This window comes from Phyllobates terribilis, unplaced genomic scaffold (assembly GCF_046119375.1).
Source record: "Phyllobates terribilis strain yellow unplaced genomic scaffold, ASM4611937v1 Scaffold_2__4_contigs__length_985480577, whole genome shotgun sequence".
Classification (NCBI taxonomy): Eukaryota; Metazoa; Chordata; class Amphibia; order Anura; family Dendrobatidae; genus Phyllobates; species Phyllobates terribilis.
The window spans coordinates 358043393-358068299 of NW_027362762.1; the positions used below are offsets into that span (position 1 = coordinate 358043393).

At 42.3% G+C, this 24907-nt stretch overlaps 1 protein-coding gene across 2 annotated transcripts in view; it reads right to left on the reverse strand.

Annotated features, from left to right (window-relative positions):
• SENP7 (SUMO specific peptidase 7) overlaps positions 1-24907 on the reverse strand; it is an 80554-nt gene that overhangs the window by 11637 nt on the left and 44010 nt on the right. For both annotated transcript variants that reach the window (XM_073664685.1, XM_073664686.1), the window contains 7 exons: positions 24153-24418; positions 16630-16754; positions 15742-15858; positions 13282-13404; positions 12993-13085; positions 6890-7083; positions 4168-4208 (listed from right to left, as the gene is read on the reverse strand). In XM_073664685.1, coding sequence (XP_073520786.1) covers positions 4168-4208; positions 6890-7083; positions 12993-13085; positions 13282-13404; positions 15742-15858; positions 16630-16754; positions 24153-24418 — 959 coding nt within the window. The remainder of the gene's footprint in view (positions 1-4167; positions 4209-6889; positions 7084-12992; positions 13086-13281; positions 13405-15741; positions 15859-16629; positions 16755-24152; positions 24419-24907) is intronic.

Here is a 24907-nt window from a genome sequence, read left to right on the forward strand (position 1 = left end):
TTTACATAATTAATTTGCATTTCATTGCATGAAATAAGTATTTGATACAATAGAAAAGCAGAACTTAATATTTGGTACAGAAACCTGTGTTTGCAATTACAGAAGTTAGATGTTACCTGTAGTTCTCGACCAAGTTTTCACACAGTGCAGCAGGGCTTTTGACCCACTTTTCTATACAGATCTTCTCCAGATCTTTCAGGTTCCGCGGCAGGTGCTGGGCAACATTGAGTTTCAGCTCCATCCAAAGATTTTCTATAGAGTCAAGGTCTGGAGACTGGCTAGGCCATTCCAGGATCTTGAAATGCTTCTTACAGAGCCACTCCTTAGTTGCTCTGGCTGTATGTTTCTGGTCATTGTCATGCAGGACGACCCAGCCACAACTCATCTTCAGTGCTTTTACTGAGGGAAGGAGGTTGTTGGCCAAATATCGTGATACATGACCCCATCCATCCTTCCTTCAATATGGTGCAGTCGTCCTGTCCCCTTTGCAGAAAAGCACCCACAAAGTATCATGTTTCCCACCCAAATGCTTCACGGTTGGGACGTTGTTCTTGGGGTTGTACTCTTCCTTCTTCCTCCAAACGCAGTGAGTGGAGTTGATACCAAAAAGTTCTATTTTGGTCTCATCTGTCCACATGACCTTCTCCCATGCCTCCTCCAGATCATCCAGATGGTCATTGGCGAACTTCAAATGAGCCTAGACATGTGCTGGTGTGTGCAGGGAGACCTTCCGTGTCCTGCAGGACTTTAATCCATGACGACATAGTGTGTTACTAACAGTAATGTTTGAGTCTGTGGTCTCAGCTCTCTTCAGGTCATTGACCAGGTACTCCCGTGTAGTTCTGGGCTGATTCCGGACCTTTCTCAGAATCATCCTTACCCCACGAGGCGAGATCTTGCATGGAGCCCCAGACTGAGGAAGATAGACAGTCATCATGTGTTTCTTCCATTTTCTAATAATTGCGCCCAAAGTTGTTGCCTTCCCACCAAGCTACTTGCCTATTGTCCTACAGCCCATCCCAGCCTGGTGCTGGTCTACAATTTTGTCCCTAGACAGCTCTTTGTCTTGGCCATGGCGGAAAGGTTGGAGTGTGATAGATTGAGTGTGTGGACAGGTGTCTTTTATACAGGTAATGTGTTCAAACAGGTGCAGTTAATACAGGTGATGAGTGCAGAGTAGGAGGGCTTCTTAAAGAAAAACTAACAGGTCTGTGAGAGACAGAATTCCTGCTGATTGGTAGGTGATCAAATATTTATTTCATGCAATAAAATGCAAATTATGTAAAAATCATACAATGTGATTTTCTGTTTTTTATTTTTAGATTCTGTCGCTCACAGTTGAAGTGTACCTATGATATTAATTACAGACCTCTTTCTCCATTCTTTGTAGGTGGGAAAACTTGCAATAATTGGTAGCGTATCAAATACTTATTTTCTCCACTGTAACTGGTTGGGCCACCATTAGCAGCAACAACTGCAGTCAAGTGTTAGCGATAACTGGCAAAGAGTCTTTTACAATGCTCTGGAGGAATTTTGGCCCACTCATATTTGCAAAATTGTTGTAATTCAGCCACATTGGAGGGTTTCTGAGCATGAACCGCCTTTTTAAGGTCATGCCACAGCATCTCAATCAGATTAAGGTCAGGATTTTTACTAGGCCACTCCAAAGTCTTAATTTTGTTTTTCTTAAGCCATTCAGAGGTGTACTTGCTGGTGAGTTTTGGATCATTGTTCTGCTGTATAACCCAAGTGTGCTTCAGTTTGAGGTCATGGTTCCATTTATAACAGCAAGTCTTCCATGTCCTGAAGCACCAAAACAGCCCCACAATACCATCACCATATTTTACTGTTGGTATGATGTTCCTTTTCTGAAATGCTGTGTTACTACTATGCCAGATGTAATGGGGACATACACCTTTCAAAAAGTTCAACTTTTGTCTCGTTAGTCCATAGAGTATTCTCCCAAAAGACTTGGCGATCATCAAGATGTTTTCTGGCAAAACTGAGACGAGCCTTTGTGTTCTTTTTGCTTAGCAGTGGTTATCATCTTGGAACTCTGCCATGCATGCCATTTTTGCCCAGTCTCTTTCTTATGGTGGAGTCATGAACATTGACCTTCACTGAGGCAAGTGAGGCCTGCAGTTCTCTGGATGTTGATGTGGGGTTTTTTGTGACCTCTTGGATGAGTCGTCGCTGCGCTCTTGGGGTAATTTTGATTGATAGGCCACTCCTAGAAAGGTCTATGTTTTTGCCATTTGTGGATAACAGCTCTCACTGTGGTTCGCTGGAGTCCCAAAGCTTTAGAAACGGCTTTATAACCTTTCCCAGACTGATAGATCTCAATTACTTTGCTTCTCATTTGTTCCTGAATTTCTTTGGATCGCAGCATGATGTCTATCTTTTGAGGATCTTTTGGTCTACTTCACTTTGTCAGGCAGGTCCTATTTAAGTGATTTCTTGATTGGGAACAGGTGTGGCAGTAATCAGGCCTGTGTGTGGCTAGGGAAATTGAATTCAGCTTCCCAAAGATGTGATAAACCACAGTTAATTTATGTTTTAAGTAATGGGGGGGGGGAAATCACTTTTTCACACAGGGCCCTGTAGGTTTGGATTTATTTTCCCCGTAATAGACCTTCATTTGAAAACTGCATCTTTATTTACTTGAGTTATCTTTGTCTTATATTTAAAATTTGTTTTGCGATCTGAAACATTTAAGTGTGACAAACATGCAAAAGAATAAGAAATCAGGAAGGAGGCAAACACTTTTTCACACCGCTGTAAATTAGCACAACTGAGTAAATGTAAGTCATTTTGAATTATGTGCCAATTTACACAAATCACCCCCAAAGTATTTTTCTCTAGGCTCCATTGATTCTTCAGATTTCATTGAAAGCATCATGGAATAGTTCCAGTGGCCCCGGTCGATCACACACAGTGCAGTATCTCTAAGCTGGTTACCTGACAGCATAGTTGTGCTTTGGGACTTGTCTAGAACAGAGTTTCTTTTGTGAGGGATGCTGACTCGGAAAGGAGAAGCACCTCCTTCATAATAGTGCAGAGCTCATACCAGTAAGCTGTAGTGTGTTTGTGTTCTAGTAACTAAAAAAAGTGAAGTACTGCAGGATGGGCCTCTGTCTAGAGGGGCTACTCCAGTATGGGTCTCTGTATACATGAGATGATAGGAGAGCTATACTGCACAATCTACTGCAGGATGGGGCTTTGTATAGAGAGACTGATAGGGCATATTGCAGGATAGGTCTGTATACAGAGTCTGAAATGATAGATATAATATAGGATGGGATTCTGTATACAGGGGCTATGATTAGTTGAGTTGTGTTTGTTGGCTGCTGCTAAAAAAAAAATCAGTGATGTGAAACTGAAAATACTGCTCTGTTGATGCATTTGACAGATTATCTTCTGCCATATGCATTAATGTAGAATCATTTGCAGTTTCGCAAAACTGATCTTTCAGCAGCAGGCAACAAACAAAACTCAATTATTCTCAGCTCTTCCCTACTGTTGTGGAGGAGAGTTGAGCTTTGCTAGAAGCAACTAACAATGATGTCAAATCACAGTGCAGGCATACTGATGTAGATGGCAAAAGATTTCATCGGTCAGGCAGGGTAGTGCAGAGAGTGCACAGAAGTATAAGCTGAATTTTACACTTAGATTATCTTGATGATAACTCAGAAATTTGGGGAGCACACAAGAGGGGGGAGGGGTCTGCAGCACTGAGAAACAATGGCTTTTGGGAAATGTAGTTTTAGGAGATAAGAATAGAACCACCTGTTCTGCCATGTGAAGCTGGATACAGCTTCACATGGCAGAACAGCTGGTACAGAGGAGCAGAAGTAGACAAATAAAGGCACAAAAGGTACAATAGAGAAACTTTATGTTAAAGGTATATTAACAATAAAGTAGGGATTTACTGTGCTTTGTGAAATAGAACGGGATTGTGGGAACAACTTGTTAAGTATACAAAGCCTTTTTTTTAGAACTATCCTTAATCAAGAACTTACAAGCTCACATGCATTTATACTTCCATCAGGTCATATTGTAGAAATGTAAATGTTGCCGCGCAGTAGCATTCAATGAAACTTGCTGCAATAGTTCAGCATATTTCATCTGCTGAATTTGGCAAGACTGTCCTAAACAAAAGAAACTTACAGAATGTTTAGGGTCGCAGCTTAGTCCTGAACTTGTAGAACCTAAAACATAAGAAAATGACATATTATTGCCGTAAAAAACAACAGATAGATGGGAGCTGCTTTCTCGCATATCTATTAATATCAGTCATTATCAATTGTTTAAAGGGTAGCTTCATCATAGATATTGGTATCATAGTGTCTATAATGAGACAATATGTAAACAGTAGCAACTCAAAGAATTGAAATAATTTGAATACAATCATACCATGACGGCATATTTACTAAAACAGAATATTAACCCTTTCCTGATATGGCGATTTTCCGTTTTTGTTCTTTCCACCTCTTCTTCCAAAAGCTATACCTTTTTATTTTTATATTGAAATAGCCATATGAGGGCTTTTTTTTTTTTGCAAGATAAGTTGTTGTTTTGAATAGCACCATTAACTTTACCACATAGTGTAGTGGAAAATGTGAAAAGAAATCCAAGTGTGGTGATCTTGCAAAAAAACATTAAATTCCAAAATTGCTTTTTTTTTTTTTTTTTTTTTTTTTTACAGTATTCATTGTTTACTAAAAACGACTTGTGAACATGATTCTCAAGGTCATGAAGAAGAAAAGAGAGAAGAAAGGAGGTAATGGGGTAAGGTATCTGCGATGTAGAATGGCGAACCAAAACGCAAGGTGCTGGGCGCCTCCTGTTGCAATTCATGTCTGATAAAGCCCCATGTCATGGCGGCTGGGCATACATGGATTGGCCAATTAATGTGCCAAGTATCTCAGTTTTTTCCTATTTTCAAGAGCAGTAATGCAATTCTAATTTCATATATTTCATGTTTACATGCTATAACACTACAGAGTGCTACTTCATTTGTTAGTTACATATGAAGATGGCTATTCTTAGTATGCACCTGTTCACACCTGTTCTGTTTGGAAGTGATTATCAGTCTTTTGATACTTGTATGCACGGGCTTCTGACTGATCACTCCACCCATCAGCCCTTGGTGGTTTTAATTATAGCAGGATCCTACCTACCCATATAAATGCAGGCTATTCAGCCCAGGAGGGGAAACACATTAGGTTAGATGCCCAACATAGAAGGTCCCCTTGTCGTGGGCATACATAATTGGCCAAATTATGTGCTAAGTATCTTCGTTTTTTCCTATTATCTAGAGCAGTAATGCAATTCAAATTTCATATATTTCATGGTTGCAGCTTTATGTGTTAGTTGTATATGGAGATGGCTATTCTTAATACACACCTGTTCACACTTGTTCTGTTTGGAAGTAACGTTCAGTCTTGATATTAGGGCAAAAACGTCACTTGACTAATTGGATTGCCTGAATAAAGATCTGCTATGTTATTTGGAGTGCTAGGTATCTCTTATGTTCTTCATGTACAAGGGGCATAACCCTTCTTAAGCACCCAATCCTTTCTTAAAAGAGTGCCGTATACCTAATCTCATATTGATTCTCCAGGTAAGATTACAGCGATACATTTTTTTTGTAAGTTGTTTTTTTAAGCAATGAAAAAAACACTTGGAAATTCATTAAAAAAATAATCTTTTTTTTTCCTTATGTTGCCACTTTCTGACCCATAACATTTATATTTTACATTTGATGGAGCTTGTTTTCGGCCCAACGACCTAATGTTTTTATTGATACCAGTTTGGGGTGGATATGTTCTGATAGCGTCTAACTGTTTTTATTTATGGAGTTGTAGCAATAAAAAAAACCTCACCATTCTGGCGTTTCGATTTTTTTTCCGGCATTATGGAGTTTACCAAAATGTGATAATTAATTTTATATTTTGACATACTGGATTTTTACAGACACAACAATATTTCTTTATTTTAATGCAGGAAAAAGGAGGTGATTCAAACTTGTGTTTTTTTTAGCTTTTTATCTTAATTTGTTAGTCCCCTTTGGGGACTTGAACATGCACCTATCTGATCGGTAATACTACATGCTGCAATACCGTAGTATGGTAGTATATAGTAACAATCATGGCCTCCTTTTAATTGCCTACCACAGGCTGGTTTTGTTAGGATCACAGTCATGACAGGCATGGGGGTCTTCAGCAGATCCCAGCCTGTCATAGCAATCATTCTGTGTGCCGTGTTTAGCCAACAGGCATCAGGATCTGCCTTTAACAGCAGCAGCCAAGTTTTACCCGCAGCTGTTAACCACTTAAATGCTGCTGTCAATCTCTAACGGGCATTTTAAGAATGCAAACTGGAGGTGGGGCACACTGATTAACGTTCCTTGTTTAGCCAACAGGCATGTTAATCAGTGTGCCCCACCTCCAGTTTGCATTCTTAAAATGCCCGTTAGAGATTGACAGCAGCATTTAAGTGGTTAACAGCTGCGGGAAAAACTTGGCTGCTGCTGTTAAAGGCAGATCCTGATTTTGCATCACAGCCATTATCTACTGAAAACCACATAAGCTCAGTAGCCGAGCTTGCATCAAAGACTGAGACCTGACATATGATGTACCAGTACTTCATATGCCAGGGTGGGGTTAAACATCTTGATATGAAGTGAACAAACAATGTCTCAAAGATGTAAAATGTAGCATAGGGGTAACATTTCTCCTTGCGGAGAGTGACATACCGGCTCTGGCATGCAAGCTAACAGGTGGCGCTATAGAGTTTAACTCCTTTTCCTCTCTGAAGAGGCAATTTGCATATTAAATGCAGCATAGGCAGCTATCAGCAGACAAATAGTAAAAAGCTGAGTAAATACCTTCAGACTCACTGTTGCTTCCTTCTCCGATAATTTCCTCTTTCTTTGACAAACGGTCATTGAATATAATGACTGACCCACTACCAGAATCCTCTCGTTTTTCAGTATCCTGAAAGACACTGGGTTCCTTTCGGTCTTCATAAACTGCTTTTTCCAGCCAGGGAAAACATATTACTACAAGATACCAGTGGGAACTGAAGAAGAAAAGATTAAATAAGTATTAATAATGTACTACTCCTGAACACATTGCAAAACTGGAAGTTCAGAAGATGGCATCGTCATGTGCAGTGCACCTCTGAAGCCAGGAAAAGTACACCCGATTCCAGAGATGCCGTGACTCTGCCGAAAATGAGCGGCGGGCATGTGCCAGATTTGCATGAGCTGTGATGACGCCGCTCGTGCAAATTATGTTATGTCCACAGGGGCGTGATAACATGGAAAGAGGACCGACTAGTCTGGGGCAACTAACTAGTCAAAGCCCTCATTAGGAAAGCAAAAGGGGACATCATAAATGCTTTTTTAAAGCATTTGTTTAGTTGAATTACGTAATACAGGGCAGGTGAGGCAGGGAAGTTTACTCATGCATAGGTGAATGCTGCTGGGGACATAGGGTACCTGACAGGTTCCCTTTAAATCAGATAGTTATGCCACACAAAATCTTCTTCTTCTTTCTATTTATATAGTGCCAACATATTCCGCAGCGCTTTACAATTCAGACAATTTACAGCCATTATGGACACTGTCCCCATTGGGGCTCACAATCTACATTCCCTATCAGTATGTCTTTGGAGTGTTGGAGGAAACCGGAGAACCCGGAGGAAAACCACACAAACACGGGGAGAGCATACAAACTCCTTGCAGATGTTGTCCTTGGTGGGATTTGAACCCAGGACCCCAGCGCTGCAAAGCTGCAGTGCTAACGCCTGAGCCACCGTGCTGCCCATCTTTTAGATAAACCAAGCATGCTACCTGTACCTGTCTATTATGTGAAGCATGTTAGAAGAATTTTGTTGAAATTGAAAAATCAAGTCTGACTTTGATTTCCAGAAACATCATCACTGTTTTCCAGGAGTAATGTTTGGTCTCACAGCACATCCACATACAGGTTGAGCAGCAATACCAGACATTAACCATCGAGTAAAGGTGGCACTTTTTCTGGGGAGAAAAAGACTTGTTCTACTAATTCTAAAACTAAATTCACATGTGCGTATAATAAAATTGTTGGAATTTTATCGCGAAAAAATGGATGATTTTTCATCCATGTTATCATTTGTATGCCATTCATATGTCTGCTTTTTACATCTGTATTGTTATCCATATGACATCCGTTTTTATACATCAGCAGTTAATACATTTTACAAGATCAAATACAGTTTTCTGTTAGAAAAATTGGATGAAATACCGATGATCCATATGGGATCCGATTTTATTTGCCCGCCCATAGACTTGAATAGGCGAGTCTCATCTGAAATACAGAAGAAAATAGTATGCGCTGTAATTTTATTCACATGGACATTTGGTCCATCTATGACAACTGTCATTTGAACAGCCTAATTGAATAACATTGGTCAGTGTGAGGTCAATTTATTTCACAGACAGCACTCGGACAGTCGTATACATGTAGTCAAATAGATACGATTTAACTAACACAAAGGAAGACTGCAATCCATTAGAATGGGAATAATATAACAACAAAGCAAATACAGGGGTAATAAAGCCATAATTAAACAAATCTGTATGACTGAAAGCTAATACAACAAGAATAAATCAGTAATAAAGCTCCGTTAATCATGTAACGGGATTTCCTGCTGCAATATCCCAGTAAAATAACAGGCACTATGTCAGAAACCTGATGAACACAATTATGGTCGGTTGGGTCCATGAGGTGCTGTCCGTCATGTAATGGATCAGTCCCGTGCATGAATTTTGTTTTTCTGCTTCTATAATAGAACAGAAAAACGGAATTGATAATGCAGAGATGAACATAGCCTGACCATGATAGAAACCCACTGATCGGTTCAGTTTGGAAAAAAAAAAAATCAGACTGATATGAAAAGGATAGTGAAATACTATGTGAAAAAACCCAAGATCCCCCTTTGTACATAGTCATTTTTTCCTATTCACCACTGGCTTTAACAAAAAAAAAAAATTCACACAAAACAATCATGGATGAATAAAGCCAAAAATCTCAATTCCCTGAAGGAGACAATCTGAAAAAGTGAAAAAAGCACAGACAAGAAATTACATGGATACAACACCAACGGCTGTACTATGAAATCAGCTTGGAAAGTCAATGGCAAATATATTTACTTCTCTACAGAAAACTGTTCTATGTAATACATTGTATGCTTGTCAGAATTGTGTTAGTAGGACTTGACATAAATGTCCTAATATAATGGCTTAGTACATTTTGTATAATGCATGCTATTTTAGTTCAGCTAAGATCCCACAAAATAATATAATTACCAAAAAACAGGATTTAAAAGATTTTATAGCAATAGTATTGGTATTAAGGAAAAGCATCACAGCTTCATTATGCCTGATGGCGTTACTGTACTTTTCCCATATGTCTACTTTACATCAGCATCATTTTGAGACATTTTTATTTTGTTAAGAAGTTAGAAGGGTTAAGAAAGTGACTTGAAGTGACCTTGAAGGGCCTTTATGACATAAAATACCCAAAAGTGACAATATAAAAACTGCACCTCTCAAGGTGCTCAAAACCACATGTCGGCAGCACGGTGGCTCAGTGGTCATTACCGCAGTCTTGCAGCACTGGGGTCCTGGATTCAAATCCCACCAAGGACAACATCTGCAAGGAGTTTGTATGTTCTCCCTGTGTTTGTGTGGGTTTCCTCCCACACTCCAAAGACATACTGATAGGGAGTGTAGATTGTGAGCCCCAATGGGGACAGTGATGACAATGTCTGTGAATTGTAAAGCACTGCGAAATATGTTGGCGCTATATAAAAAGATTATTAGTGAAAAAGTTTATTAACCCTTCAGGTGCTTCACAGGAATTAATGGAATGAAAAAATTAAACATTTTACTTTTTTTTCACAAAAATTTTGCTTTAGCCTCACATTTTTTTACTTTCACAAGGATAGCAGGAGAAAATGAACCCCAAAATTTGTTGTGCAATTTCTCCTGAGTACGCTGATAGCCCATATGAGGGGGAAAAGTACCATTTGGTCACACGGCAGGGCTCGGAAGGGAAGCAGCACAGTTTGACTTTTTGAAAGCCAAAATGGTTGGGATCGAGAACAGACACCATGTTCCGTTTGGAGAGCCCCTGATGTGCTTAAACAGTGGAAATCTCCCCACACAAGTGACCCCTTAAGGATTTTATCCAGGAGTATAGTGCGGATTTTGAACCCAAAGGTACTACACAGAATTTGATAACATTAGGTCATCATTATTGAATAAGTTGTCATTAGCGTTGAGCGCAAGAGCTTGCTACTCAAGTTTTCATTGGGTGCTCGGATATGCACAGAGTATTGCAGGTGCTCGAGCGACATGTTCAAGTCACCGCTCCGCATATTTTGCGGTTGCTAGACACCCAAAAGAAAAAACACGTGGGGATTGCCATGCATGGCAGGCAATCCCCACATTTTTTGGCTGTCTAACAGCTGCCAAACATGGGGGGCGTAGACTCAAGAATGTCACTCGAGCACCCACGATACTCGGTGCATATCCGAGCACCCAATGAAAACTAGAGTAGCAAGCACTTGCGCTCAACACTATTCATCATATATCATATTTATTTATTTATTTTTTTTACCTTTTTAAAAAAAACTCTAACCCTTAGCCCAACCCTAACTCTAATGGCAAAGAATGAAAGAAATAAAAATGATACAATAAAAAAATAATTATTCTGACTAAGGGGATGACACCGGGGGGTGGGCGTGATGATATACCATTTATTGGCTTTTGATCATTGTTATAGGGTTTATCACAGTGAACAAAAGGAAAAATACCTGCTGTTGCCGGCCGGCAGATCTCGGTGGGCGCACTGTGCACATGCCCATCATTTTTTTTCTGGAAGAGGAAGCGGAGGGCTGGGGCACGAGGACCGGGAGATGGCGCAGGTACAGAGGGGCTCGGGGGACATCATTTGTCTCTCCTCTGGCATGTATATCATGTCAGAAGAGAGAGAAATGATTTTAATAGTAGGCACACTTTTTTTTTATTACGTGATACGTGGAGACTCTGAAGATTTTCAGACTCTGGTGGTGGGTGGGGGGCGGGATATACCCTTATTCCCGATTGAAGTTTTAAAAAGGCGATGAGGGAATAAGGCCCCTTAGCTGCAGCCGTTTTAATGCGCATCGCTGGTCATTAAGGAATTAAATCCAATGAGCTTGGCTCTATACCCACAGTGGGTTACTCATCAGAGTAATTTCTCTATTACCAGTAAAAACCTCTACCCAGGACAGAATCCCATTGCATGGCTATGGTCCATTAAGAGAGGGATAGAAAACTGGCTTCGCGCTTTACATCCTACTTGTAACTGAGATACTGGACAATCCTCGTCACCTCTATGAAATATGGAAGACCAGCATTACAAAGGTAATGCAATACCTAGCAGAAAGTCAGAGCTTGATAAAACAGACTGCAGTTTCAATAAATTGAAGCACATATACATAATGTTATTGTCGTGTCTCAAAAAAAAATGTTTAGCCACAGCTTTAGCCTTACAAACAAATGCAGAATGGTTCCAGAAGGCAATATAGGAAACTGGGATGTGTTCTAAACATGCACAATGCGAGTAAAAATATTCTGAAGGAGGCATAACGTATTATGGAACTGTAAAAGATCATAATTTATCAACGGGCAAACTATAAAACATTATCTACTACAAATATGCTACTCTTATGAAAGTAGCATAAATTATGGAACTACTGACAGCATCAGTGATGTCAATATGAAAAGTTGCCTGTTGTGATTGATGGTCATGCTATCTTATCACATAGTCTAAAGCCCCCGTCTCACATAGCGAGATCGCTAGCGAGATCGCTGCTGTGTCACGGTTTTGGTGACGCAACAGCGACCTCACCAGCGATGTCGCTATGTGTGACACTTTGCAGCGATCAGGCCCCTGCTGTGAGGTCGCTGATCGCTGCAAAGTGTCCTGGACCATTTTTTGGTCGTTGCTCTCCCGCTGGTCAGCACACATCGCTGTGTGTGACCAGTGGGAGCAGCGATCAGGCTGGTAACTATGGTAAACATCGGGTTACTAGGGGCACACGCGCACCTAGTAACCCGTTGTTTATCATGGTTACGAGCCTGCTAAAGTGAGCAGTAACCTCCCGCTCACTGTAGCAGAGTGGTAACCATGATAAACAACGGGTTACTAGGAGCGCGTGTGCCCCTAGTAACCCGATGTTTACCATAGTTACCAGCCTGCTCCTACTTCAGCAGGCTCGTAACCAGGAGCAGGACATCGTGGAAAGATTCTTTCCACGATGTCGCTGCTCCCCTGATCGTTGGTGAGCCTGCCTGTTTGACAGCTCACCAGCGACCACATAGCGACGCAGCAACAATCCCTGACAGGTCGTATCGTTGTCGGGATCGTTGCAGCGTCGCTAAGTGTGACGGGGCCTTAAGAATGTTCACTTTATCTGTCCCTTTATCTTTTGTTTGTCTGCCCTGTTTAGAGCAAATGGAACAAATACACAGAATTAGTATCTTGTGCGTTTCTGTGTCAGATGAAAGAAAGGCAGGCCCACTGATCTATGGGGTCAGTCTACTTTCCATGCCTTTTTTTTTTTTTATTTTTTTTGCTCTGAAAATAAACAAGTCCGACATCCAGATCTTTTTGCTCCATTCTAAAAGTAAGCAACAAATGGAGTCCAGGTGAACCCCATTGAAATCCATGAGGCCCATCTGCTCTGTTTGACACCAAAATGCACAGAATGATAGTTCTGCCCATTTATCTGGTCAGCTTGTCTGTGCTATAAACGGAACAGACAAATGGAAAAGAAACATGTGAACATGGCCTTACTTTCCTAAAAAGAGTGTATCAACAGTAATGATAAATATTTTGTAAAACAATAATGGCAATAGTTGAAAGAATTTTCACTATATTTTGTGGAATACTTACTTTTCATTAACGGGTACAAAGATAAAATCCTTTGCAAAGATGTCAACATGTCGGGTCCAAGTTTTGACTCTACGGTGTCTTCTCTGCGCAGCGCTGTACACAAAATACAGCAATTAAAAATATATTCACATCATAGACAACAAAGCTTTAAACCGCTTGTGTAAGAACTAATGTAGGTGGCGATTCTTTTGAAAATAAAGTTGATTTGGAGGATTAAATTTCTTCCTACGCTGACTGATGTAGTAAGCATTAAAGTTACAAGTAATTAAAAAAATACACCCATACTCACGGCATTCCTGAGTTATTATCATCCGTAACATTATCTTTTCTTGTCAAACACCTAAAGAAAAAACTGCTAAATACATGGCATTTCTCTGCAAAATGTGTTGGAAACTTCTCTAATAAGAGGTACCTGTAGGAGAGAAAAGGAAATCGTAAAGAACTAGAACACTGAATTCATGGCCAATCTGGCTTGTGAGATGATGTAATAGAGGGTGCAGCAGACATGAAGTCAGGGAGCAGGATGGAAGAAAGTCTTTGTTCGGTTTATGACAGCGAGAAGAAAGCGTACAGCCTGCTAATGATCTAGATATTGGACATATTTTGGCCACATGCATGAATTTAGAAAAAAAAAATCCTTGATGGTACTTGGGGGTATACCACCTATTTTTGGTTACCTGGGTATCGGCATAGAATATTACATTTTTTATCATTCTTGTTTTATTTGTATATGTCAAAAATTTTAAACGAATGGCAGCAAAAGGATTAGGAGCCAAATATACTACCAAACTGCTGGACTTCTGTAGTAAAATTACCTTAACTCATAAAATGAAATAAAACGTTTCCTCCAAAACACACTAATATCTGCTTACACAATTTCCAGCAAATTGTTCGGCTCAGGGTATAATCCAGCAAGAATTAGCTTTCCCGAGCATTTCTCTGTGTAGGGGCCAGCTGGCATGTCAGTAATGATTAGTGTCTGGCTACAAATGTAAAAGACATAGCATGAAATCATCCACAGAGCACAGCACAAAAGGTGGTAACCCTGTATTTAGTGGATTGATTTATTCAGGGGATCAGTGATCTAATACAGTACAGGTCAAGATCACTGCCGTATTAATTGTGCTGCACTGTGTATGAATGCTGCTATGGAGTATTCGTGGTAAACAAGTATTTCTCATAAGAAAAGTGTCTAAGGCCTCATTCAGATGTCCCCTTTTCAGATTGAAAACCTACCCATTATAATCTATGGGGATGTTCACAAGTCCCTGTTTTTTTTATGAAAATGTGTCTGCAAAAAAATTAAAAAAAATCTAGATACTGTAAGAGAGTTTGATGAATGGCTTGGGTCAAAACAAATCATTCGGTCAGGGAAATAAAGGACTAAATATGGATGTCATCGGTATGTCACCCATGTGATGTCCATTTTTTACTATTTAAAGAAATGCTCCCATCAAAATATTTATCCTCTTAATATATTGCAATCATATTATATGGCACTGTATACTTACAATTGCTCATTTTGCCTTTCTACCCAGCTAATTCTTCTCTTTACCATTAGGTCTATGACATCACGTGATTAAAAACGGACTAGCTGAATACTTCTAAGCTCTATGTAGAAACAGGAGGTCAATTTGTCCTGTATGACTCATCACTGCAAAAGTTCCTGGCGGGGGGAGGGAACAGCTGGGTCAAGAGGTGAGGAGGGGGAATGATAAATGCAAAGACTAGAGACTTCCTGTTTCTACATAGAATAGAGAATAATTGGCAAGGTATAAAGGTAAAATGAGCAATTGTAAGTACATAGTACTATATAGTATGATGATTGCAATATATTAAGAGGATAAAAAAATCTGATGGTAGTGCTTCTATAATGGTTAGAAAAAGCATGGAAATTATTTTATGGACTAAACACTAAAAAAACTGATGCTGAACACTGATAAAAATCAGTCTTTATTTTTCAGGTCTGAGAAAAAAAAATGAGCGTCTGAAGGAGGCCTAACACATTAAAGGGTTATCCATAAAATAAGGCATCAATATAAAATAGGGATCCGACAACCAGGATCTCCACTGATCAGCTGTTATGACCTCGGGCGGTGGCCAGATGTAAACACTACACGGAGCAGAAGACCACAGCTATACAGTGTTCACTGGCTGCTGCCGACTACTGCAGATCAGCTTCTATTCTATTCTATAAGAGCTGATCTGCAGTAACCTACAGCAGCCACTAAACAGTGTCTCTTAAAGGCGGGAAAAAAACCATGGTCATGAAGGTGTGAAGCAAAGATGTATCAATTGTACTGTATTCACATAGTAATACAGCGATCACAGTGGTTAGGGACCTTTATCGACTGCTGGTGGTTTAATAGCCCGTTTACACAGGCATACTGCAAGAAATGATGCTCCGATACGTGGGCAGCTATCGTCCTCAGCAGTGCGAGTCCTGTTTACACAGAACGATAAACCATCAAGAACGATGAACTGCCGAGAACGAGGACCTTTTGCGCTGCACAAAAGAGCATTTCATCCGATTAACGAGTTGCCCATTTACATTTACATTTATGATTGTAACCAAGATGATCAAAAACAAGCGCTCACAAGGGTGATCATAAAACGAGCATTCTTGAGAAGGCCTGTTTCAGGATTATCTTTCTTTGAAGCACCCTGAATACTTAAACAGGTGGTACATTTTCACCAATGCTGTCAAACTATAAGAACTCATCCATATAACCCTATGAAAAGTACTTACTTCAGATAGAAATCAATAATAACATCATTAAGAAATTCTCCATGTTCCAAACACTCCAAATCTTCATTTGTTACGGCAAGGCCCCCTTTAGTTGGGGGAGGAGGATAAACCAGTAACCTAACAAATAGATAAAGTCTGATAAACACACAAAAGACTAATAAACAAGAAAGAAGAATATATCTTGTAATATAAATATTTTTTGATCACTTCTTTTCTTATCAGAAGTTAGCCAGTACATGAAACAAATGATACACAAATTATCCTAATTTAGAAGTGCAATTTATAGCCAGTGTGTCAGGTACAGGGTATAATACTATATGCTATATACATACACGCTTCTATGGCAATTTCTGAAGCAGGTGACATACTGTACACATGAAGTTAAAATTAGTTTTCTAAGGGCCTGAAGAAGCATGTGTTTAATCCTCAGATGTTCTGAAACATCCTGCACCTAATAGAGATCAATTAAAGATGCAGAAGTGTGTCCCGGCAGTGCACATGTAATTTGCTTTACCAGGAATTACCAATCAAGATTAAGTTCATTAACTGTACTGGCAAAAAGTACAGACAAAAACCCAAAGGAATGTTTTCCAGGATCATGTGCGATAAAATCACTAGATTTTCAAGCTACATTATAATATGTGCTACATTATAGTTAGGAGTCTGCCCCTCATTGCCTTGGGTTATGCTGTGAAGTAAGAGTCCGTTGAATTTTCCACTGTCCTTTTAGTGAAAAGGCAGAATATTTTTTTTAATAGAAGTAGGGACCTTCATCTATAATAAGCCACCCATACATAGGCAGCATATTCAGCTTATGTGTGCTTTTATTAAAGGGGAAGCCTAGTTCTAAGGTGTATGCTTCTTAATAAAAATAAGCCTTACACGCACCTCAGAAGTTTTCCTCCCTTGTCTACTTCTTTCAAGGTGTCATCTCGTCTTGGGACCATAGACACCGAATAACGTTCATCTTTCCAATTTTGTATCAAGGTGTAGGAAGAGGTTACTTTTGAAGCCTAGAAAATATAAGTAATTAAAGGAAAAGTGCTACAAACTAAAATACATTTTCCACAACCAGAGTAAAATATAATAGTCTTCATGACTATTCCAGAGTAACACTATTTGGAGCAATTTTCCACCAGTCCTAATTCTAAGATATCAGGTCCACCTAAAACACAAATGTTCTTCTTACAGCACGCGTAAAAGCTTTTATACATGTGTACAAAGAAGTTACGTTGTAATCAGATCTTCAATAAATGTAAGACATGGCACGGTTGCATAAATCTGTATTAGTGGATAATTCTTGCAATTGATTTTGAAAAGTGACAGGATGGAATAAAAGGGTTGTCAAAAAGTAGGGAAAAGACGTAGTCACTTACCGGTAACGGGATTTCTCAGAGCCCATGACGGCACCACGGAGAGAGGGGATCCGCCCTTCAAGGACAGGCAACCTACAGAATAAAAGGGCGGTGCCTCTCTCCCGCATCAGTTGTTTACAGAACATGAGAGGACCACCAGGTTAGTAACACAAAATTTTTCAATCTAAGACCTCATCAGACACACCACGTGGCTACAACAAGTAACTAATAAGTGTGCACACCCACACGTGAAGGGAGGGAATGTACGGGTGCCGTCATGGGTTCTGAGAAATCCGTTACCGGTAAGTAACTACGTCTTTCTCCTTCCCCCATGACGGCACCACGGAGAGAATTACAGAGAAGTGACTCATTAGGGGGGGGGGCACAACTTCCAGAACCCTTCTCCCGAAAGTAAGGTCCGAAGAAGAGGTTAAGTCTAGCCGGTAGTGATTAAAGAAGGTAGAGGGGGAAGACCATGTTGCCGCTCTACATATCTGCTCTATCGTAGCCCCGGCCTTCTCCGCCCAGGAGGCTGCCACCGCTCTTGTTGAGTGGGCCTTCAGTTTCTCTGGGGCCGCTTCGCCATTTAAGGAGTACGACAGTGTGATGGCCTCCCTTATCCATCTGGCCAGCGTGCCCTTAGAAGCTTTCTTCCTCTTACGAGGGCCCTGAAAGCAAACAAAGAGAGAACTATCCTGCCTACACTCGTGTCGCCTCTAGGTATTGGATTAGGCACCTTCTGACGTCTAGTGTATGCAAGACCTTCTCTTTCGTGTTCCTAGGGTTGGGGCAGAAAGAAGGGAGGGCGATTTCCTGGGACCTGTGAAATCTTGACGCCACTTTTGGTAGATAGGCCGGGTCGGTTTTCAGAGTAACCCTATCCTCCAAGATTTGTGTGAAGGGGGGGCCTGCCGATAGGGCCTGAATGTCACTAACTCTACGTGCTGATGCGAGAGCTACCAAGAGTGCTGGGACAGGATTTTTAGGGATGCTTCTGACAGAGGTTCAAAAGGTGCCTCCGTTAAAGCTGAAAGGACCAAGTTCAAATCCCAGGGTGTAGTATTTCGGGATGGGATGGGTCGGGATCTAGCTGATGATTTAATAAACCTAGATACCCATCTATTCCTAGCTAGGTCAGAGTTATAGAGCGCTCCCAGGGCAGCAACTTGAACTTTTAAAGGTACTTGTGGCCAGGCCCTGCCCCAAGCCCCTCTGTAAGAATTCAAGGATAGCCGCCAATGGAACTCCCCCCCCCCCCCCCCCCCCCTAACCTGGAACCTGAGACTGAAAGGAATTTCTTCCAGGTTTTCCCGTAAAGTTTGGTGGTCACAGGTTTTCTACTTTGAAGTAGTGTGGTGACCAGATTTGGGGAGAAACCCTTGTCCTTCAGAAGAGCCCTCTCAAATTCCAGGCTGTCAAGTGTAAGCTTGAAGCCTGAGGATGGAGAACCGGACCCTGAGAAAGAAGGTCTGGAAGCTCCGAAAGAACCCAGGGGTCGGAGATTGATAACCTCCTCAGCCATGAAAACCATGCCCTCTTTGGCCAAAAGGGGGCTATCAAAATTACCCTCGCCTTCTCTTCCCTGATTTTCCTCAGAACAGCAGGAATCAGAGCTGTCGGAGGAAAAGCGTAAGCTAGAGGGTAATTCCACGGGATCATGAAGGCGTCCACGGCTATGGGGTTCCCTTTGGGGTCTAGGGAGCAAAATGAGAGCGTTTTCTTGTTTCGATTGTTGGCAAACAGATCTATGGAGGGACGACCACACATTTGTACAATCTGCCGAAACACTGATTGACTTAACTCCCATTCGCCCTGCTTTAGTTGTGTCCGACTCAAAGTCTGCGGTGCTATTTTCTATCCCTCTTATGTGTAGGGCTGATAGGGATTGTAAGTTCCTCTGGGAAAGTGTGGTTTCTGCAGATAGCGTTAACAGCCCTTCTAAACGCCCTTTTAGGGCTTTTTCTGCCTCTAGGATTTCCCACTGAAGGGACCTGTTATGTATTTGCGCCCATTGGACGGCCGGAAAGCATGCTGTCAGGGAGCCTAGAAGGGACATGGCTTTCCGAAGGGACATAGACGGGTGGGACTTTGCCTGTGAAATCTGGCCTATGATTTTGTGAATTTTCCCTAAGGGGAGACGACACTCCTGTCTTTTTGAATCTAGCACGATGCCTAGGTATTCCTGTATCTGGCATGGTTCTGTTTTGGACTTTTCCAGATTCAAAAGCCATCCTAAGCGAGTCAAGGAATCCATGACCTTTTCCAGATGGGATTTGCAGTCTAGGAAGGAGCTGCCTATTACCAGGAAGTCGTCTAGGTATGCGACGACCAGGGTGTTTTGTTCCCTTAGATGAGCCATCACTTCTGCAACAACTTTGGTGAAAACCCTTGGGGCTACGGCGCTGCCGAATGGGAGGGCCATATATTGATAGTGTTTGACCACTCCTCCCATAGGAACTGCTACTCTGAGGAACTTTTGGTAGTCCTTTGTGTATCGGGACAAGATAATAAGCGTCTAAAATCCAGGACGGCCATGAAACAACCGGGAAATAGCATTTTTACTAAAGATTTTATGCTTCCATTTTGAAGGCCTCCACCTTCAACAGTTTGTTCAGCTTTTTTAGACTCACAATTGTCCTGTTCGTCCCATCTGTTTTTTTCCTCAGAAATAATGGAGAATAGAAGCCCATGCCTTTCTCCTCCCCCGGAACTTCGTAAAGGACTGTCTTCTCTACCAGTCCCCGTATTTCCTGCTCCAAGGCCAGTTGCTCCTCGTTTGAAGACCTTTCGGGGGTTATAAAGTTTTGCTGAGGGATTTTGAGGAATTGGAGTTTCAGGCCCGATTGTATTAGGCTCAGAACCCATGAGCTGTTGGATATTAGCTCCCAGGCCGGGAGAAAGCTTGATAGCCTTTCCCTCACCTGGGGCAAATCTTCATTGGGGGGCTTTCTGTTATCATTAGAGGGTTTATTAAGTAAGAACCCTTTGGTCTTCCTTCTCCTGTCTTCCCACCTATCCTGCTCTTTAGGGGGTTTCCTACGGATAAACCTACTACTCCGAAAAGGTTTCCTGTAGGCAGTGTTAGATAGGATAGGGAACCGCTTCTTATTGTCCCCTGCCTTATCCAAGATATCATCAAGGGCGGCCCCAAATAGAAACTCGCCCTCACAGGGGATGGAGCACAATCTAGATTTGGTCTGTAGATCCCCGGGCCAACATTTGAGCCAGAGGGCTCGTCTAGCAAGCCCTGCCGCTCTAGCACCTAACCTGACGGAGTCCGCCGAGGCGTCAGCAAGGAAGGCCGCTGCCCCTTTCATTACCGGGATAGCTTCAAGGATTGTGCCTCTAGATGTTTTCTGCCTCAGTTGAGATTCAAGCTGATCCAGCCAGACCATTAAAGACCTGGCCGTACATTTGGCAGCTACAGCAGGTTTTAACCCCCCCAGCGGCTTCCCAGGAACCCTTTAGGAAGGTGTCTGCCTTTTTATCTATGGGGTCTTTTAAGACACCCATGTCCTCAAATGGAAGGGAGTATTTCTTTGAGGCTTTGGCTATAGCAACATCCAGGTTTGGTGCTTTTTCCCAAAAGGAACATTCAGGGTCTTCAAACGGGTATTTTCGTTTAGGGGAAAGGAAGCCCTTCCTCTCCGGTCTTTTCCACTCTTTCTTAATCAGAGAGTGAACATGTTCGTTGAGTGGAAAAGATTTCCTCTTTTTTTGCTCTAGACCGCTGAACATTACGTCTTGGTTGGAAATTTTTGGGCCGGGGATCAGCTAATCCCATAGTAGACCTGACTGCCTTGATGAGGCCATCTGTTTCCTCAATAGGGAAACAGCTCCGTCCTCCTTTATCTGTAGACGAGGAAGAGGAGGAAGAAATGGAAGTGTCAGAATCTCCGCCATCCCCAGTACTGTTAGATTTGGACTCGGGGGATATGTTTTTAGCTTTCCTTAACTTTTTGCCCCCCTGAAAAGATTTAAAGGTGTTTTCAACCTGTGATTTAATTAGGTCTCTAAGCTCAGAGGCAAATCTCGGGGTTCCCTCGCATATAGTCTGCTCAATGCAGGAGCTGCAGAGTCTCTTATCCCAAAGTAGTGAGCAAGGCTTCAGTGCATAGTGCACAAGTCCTATTTTTTGTTTTCCCTGCACTCTTTTTCCCCTATAGGAGACAAAAAGAGAGAGAGCAAGGGCCCCTAGTTACAAAGTGGACTTTCACGAAGCTCACTTACCAACCAGAATGAAGAGCGGGTACCGGTTCAGGAGGTGGAGCCATCTTTGTAGACGGAGTCCTCCTGGAAGATGCTGAAGTGGAATCCTTGCTGCGCTGCGACGACCTGCTGGAGCGCCCGCTTCCACTGTTACGGTCCTGGTGCCCCGTTTCTTCCGGCTTTGTTTTTTTTCCACAGCATGCCAGAGCTCTGATGAGCAGCTACTGGCGTCCTCTGCTGCCTTTTAAGGCCCTGGGAGTCCCTTCCATAGAGCCTGGAGTGACCCGACGACCCCTCCTCCCCCTGATCTGCGCAGACTCGCTACACACCGCCGGGCCGCGCCACGCTCTCACCTCCGCAACCAGGGGGGTCCAGGACCGATCCTCGGTGGGCCCCGACAGGCCCTGTCTTGTTCGTCTGGACTCCCCTCCGCACACCCTAAAGGCCCACTGACCCTAGTGGTGGCGCATCAGGACACCGCACCAGCCGAGGCAGGGGGACTCCCGCTGCCTGGATCGGACTGACCAGGCCTGGCATCCCACGACGTCCATCTTCTGGCACCCCGCAGGTATGCCTCCTCCGGACTGTCGGATCTCGTCAAGGACAGGAAACCAACTGATGCGGGAGAGAGGCACCGCCCTTTTATCTGTAGGTTTCCTGTTATTGAAGGGCGGATCCCCTCTCTCCGTGGTGCCGTCATGGGGGAAGGAGAAAAATGGTTGCTTTCTTCAGGAACAGTGCCACCCCTGACCATAGGTAGTGTCAGTTATAGCAACTCAGTCTCATTAAAGTGAATGCAGTTTAATTGCAAAACCACAAACATATGGCCAGAGGTGGCATTACATAGGTGCATTGCTTCTGAAAGAGAGCAACCAAGCTTTTCAACTCCTGGGCAACCTATTTAAAGGGGTATTCTCAAGTCGGGAACACATCCCCCATCTTTAGGATAGGGAATAACTTCCCGATCACTGGGGGTCCAACCGCTGGGTTGCTCGTGTGCACTGCCGTTCCATTCACTCTTAATGGGACCACCGGAGTTAGCAGAGAGCTAGAGAAATATACTCTGGTCATGTGGGGTTTATATTGGTTTCAGGGAATAAAACTATTTTGCCATAAAAGAAAAAAAAAAGCGATCTCTTGGGAACTGTAGATTCCCAGTCAGAAACACTGGTCTTGTGAGCTAAGCAGAAGGACCATAATTTCGCTCACTGAACACACGTGTACCAAAAAGAAAAAAAGTCCAAATACATAGAAAGGAAGCTTGGGGTAAGTTTATTTGGAGCAGGTTGCTTTCTATTTTCTGATGTTAAGCAGGTATTAGGCTTTTGACAAAAACATTGAATTGTGGGACAACCCCTTTAACTTTGCAATATGTGTCTTCGTTCTATTTAACTCTTGTATTTCACAGGAGTTCTTTTAAAAAAGACTTGAGCATGCTACCAGTTTTCCACATGTTATACTTTGCATGTACGTAGTAGTACATTTAAATGAGTTGTCCACTACTTGGACAACCCCTTCTTGATCTAACTGTTTGCCCCCGATAAAATAAAAAAGCCTATACTCACCTACTGTGCTGGCGCTGTTCCACCGGTGTCGGCACTCGCGTTCCTGCAGCTCTGGTGCGGTGGAATGACACGTGGTGCCCGGGGCCCAATCAGCTCTGGCGTTACACTGTCCCCGCCTTCGGACAAAATTGAAAATGAAGATGAAGTCCGGGCTGCAGCTGATCTGAGACTTCCTCTTTATGTTAAATTTGACAGGAGGCGGGGACAGTGACTCCAGCTCTGACTGGACGCCGGGCACCACGTGTCATTCCACCGCATCACAGCCCTGGGACCACGAGGGCTGACACCACTGGAATGGCCCGGCACAGGAGGCGAGTATAGGTTCTTTTATTTTATCGGGGCCAAACATTTAGTTCAAGAAGGGGTTGATCTAGTAGTGGAAAACCTCTTTAAAGCAGTCATGAGTAGAATCTTTGCTGTATAATTTAAAGCTGTTGAACAACTCCTTCTGAATCCCTATGTTTCACCCCCATGTAAAATAATAACACAACACTTATACTCACCTCCGATGCCGTTCCAGTGGTGTAGGCATTTGCTCTCCCTGGGATCATGTGACATTGTTATGTCACGCGATCCCTGCGGTCAATCAGTGCTGGCTTCCCTCTCCTTTCCTATGGACACAATTGACATCCTGATAAAGTGAGAGCTGTAGCTGCTGATGTCACATGATTCCTGGCAGAAGCAGTGCCGGCACCGATTACCAGTGTATGTGTTACAAGTGTGAGACACGTAGATTAAAAAAAGCAGACTGTCAGTCATTACATGTCCCCTGACACATGAAATGACTGACAGTCTGCTTTTTTGGCCGGGGATGTTCCCTTTCATATAAAGTAAGCTACAGAGGCAGATTTTCATGTAGATTTATGTCCTGCCCATAGATTTTAACAGGTCATTTACATACTAAGAAAAACTTGAATTTCTCTGGAATAAGACATCAGTTCGCAGATATCAACGTATCATTTTATTAATCTTCCTATGACCTGCAAGAACAAATAAGACAGCTTAGGAGGGTTGATCCTAGTGACTGGGCCTTTTAAGCAGTGTGTGACTCCTAATGAATTAGGTGCATTGTACTGCAGCAAGCCCTTCATTTGGAATGGTGTGCACAACACCAGGATTAATTAATCGGGCCCTATACTTAAAGAGAGATTATGTTACGATATACCCATAAAGTCATCTGCTCTGCCAGTTTGCAGAAGTGAACCTGGTAATGCCATACACAGGACAGTGTATCTACTTTAGAGATTTATACACACATTACCCCTATGCTAGGGTTACCTACCTCTGGTGCTTCTGGTGTGTCTTTAAGAGGAGATGTATTGCTTGACTCTTGTTGCTTTTTACAATCCATGCCACAATTTGCTTTGAAAGAGCAGTCTTCATTAGACAAATCCTCCAGCATGGCATACATCTCGTCCCAGGTCAAGGCATCAGCCAGGGTAGGTACCCCTCGCTCACTGGCTTCCTTCATAATCTTACACATGAGAGACTGCTCTTCGCATGTAAGAGGTTCCACCAACTCCAGAAAGAGAAGTTCATGTGATTTAGCTGAAGAGAAAGAAAAAGGGAGGAAATAATGTGTAATAAAAGAAAGACAAGTACAACAATTCACTGCTATATACACTGCTACATATGCCTAAAAGGAAGAAAACTGCAAGTCTCAACAGCCTCATCTTCATTAGATGAAGGTATGTAATGTGACTAGGATTTGGAAACCACTCTCCTCAGGCACTGGAGTTATCCAAGAGGTAAATAGGTACATTATTGTTCCATAAACCGCTGACAGAAGTTTTTCTTCTATAGCTGGACATCCCTTTAAAAGTTGGGCCTCCACGCTATGGCAGCCACATGCGGCTTACACCACATTTGGAGGAAGTAATTTATTGAAGTACAATTCTGCAGGTGATACGAAGGTATTAATTATAAGTGTGCGCGACCATTGGTGACCAGATATGTGCATGGTTTCGGCAGCATGTGGATGCCACAGCATAGGATGCCAACCAACCTGTGCTCCTGTATCGTATGTGCAGCAGCTGA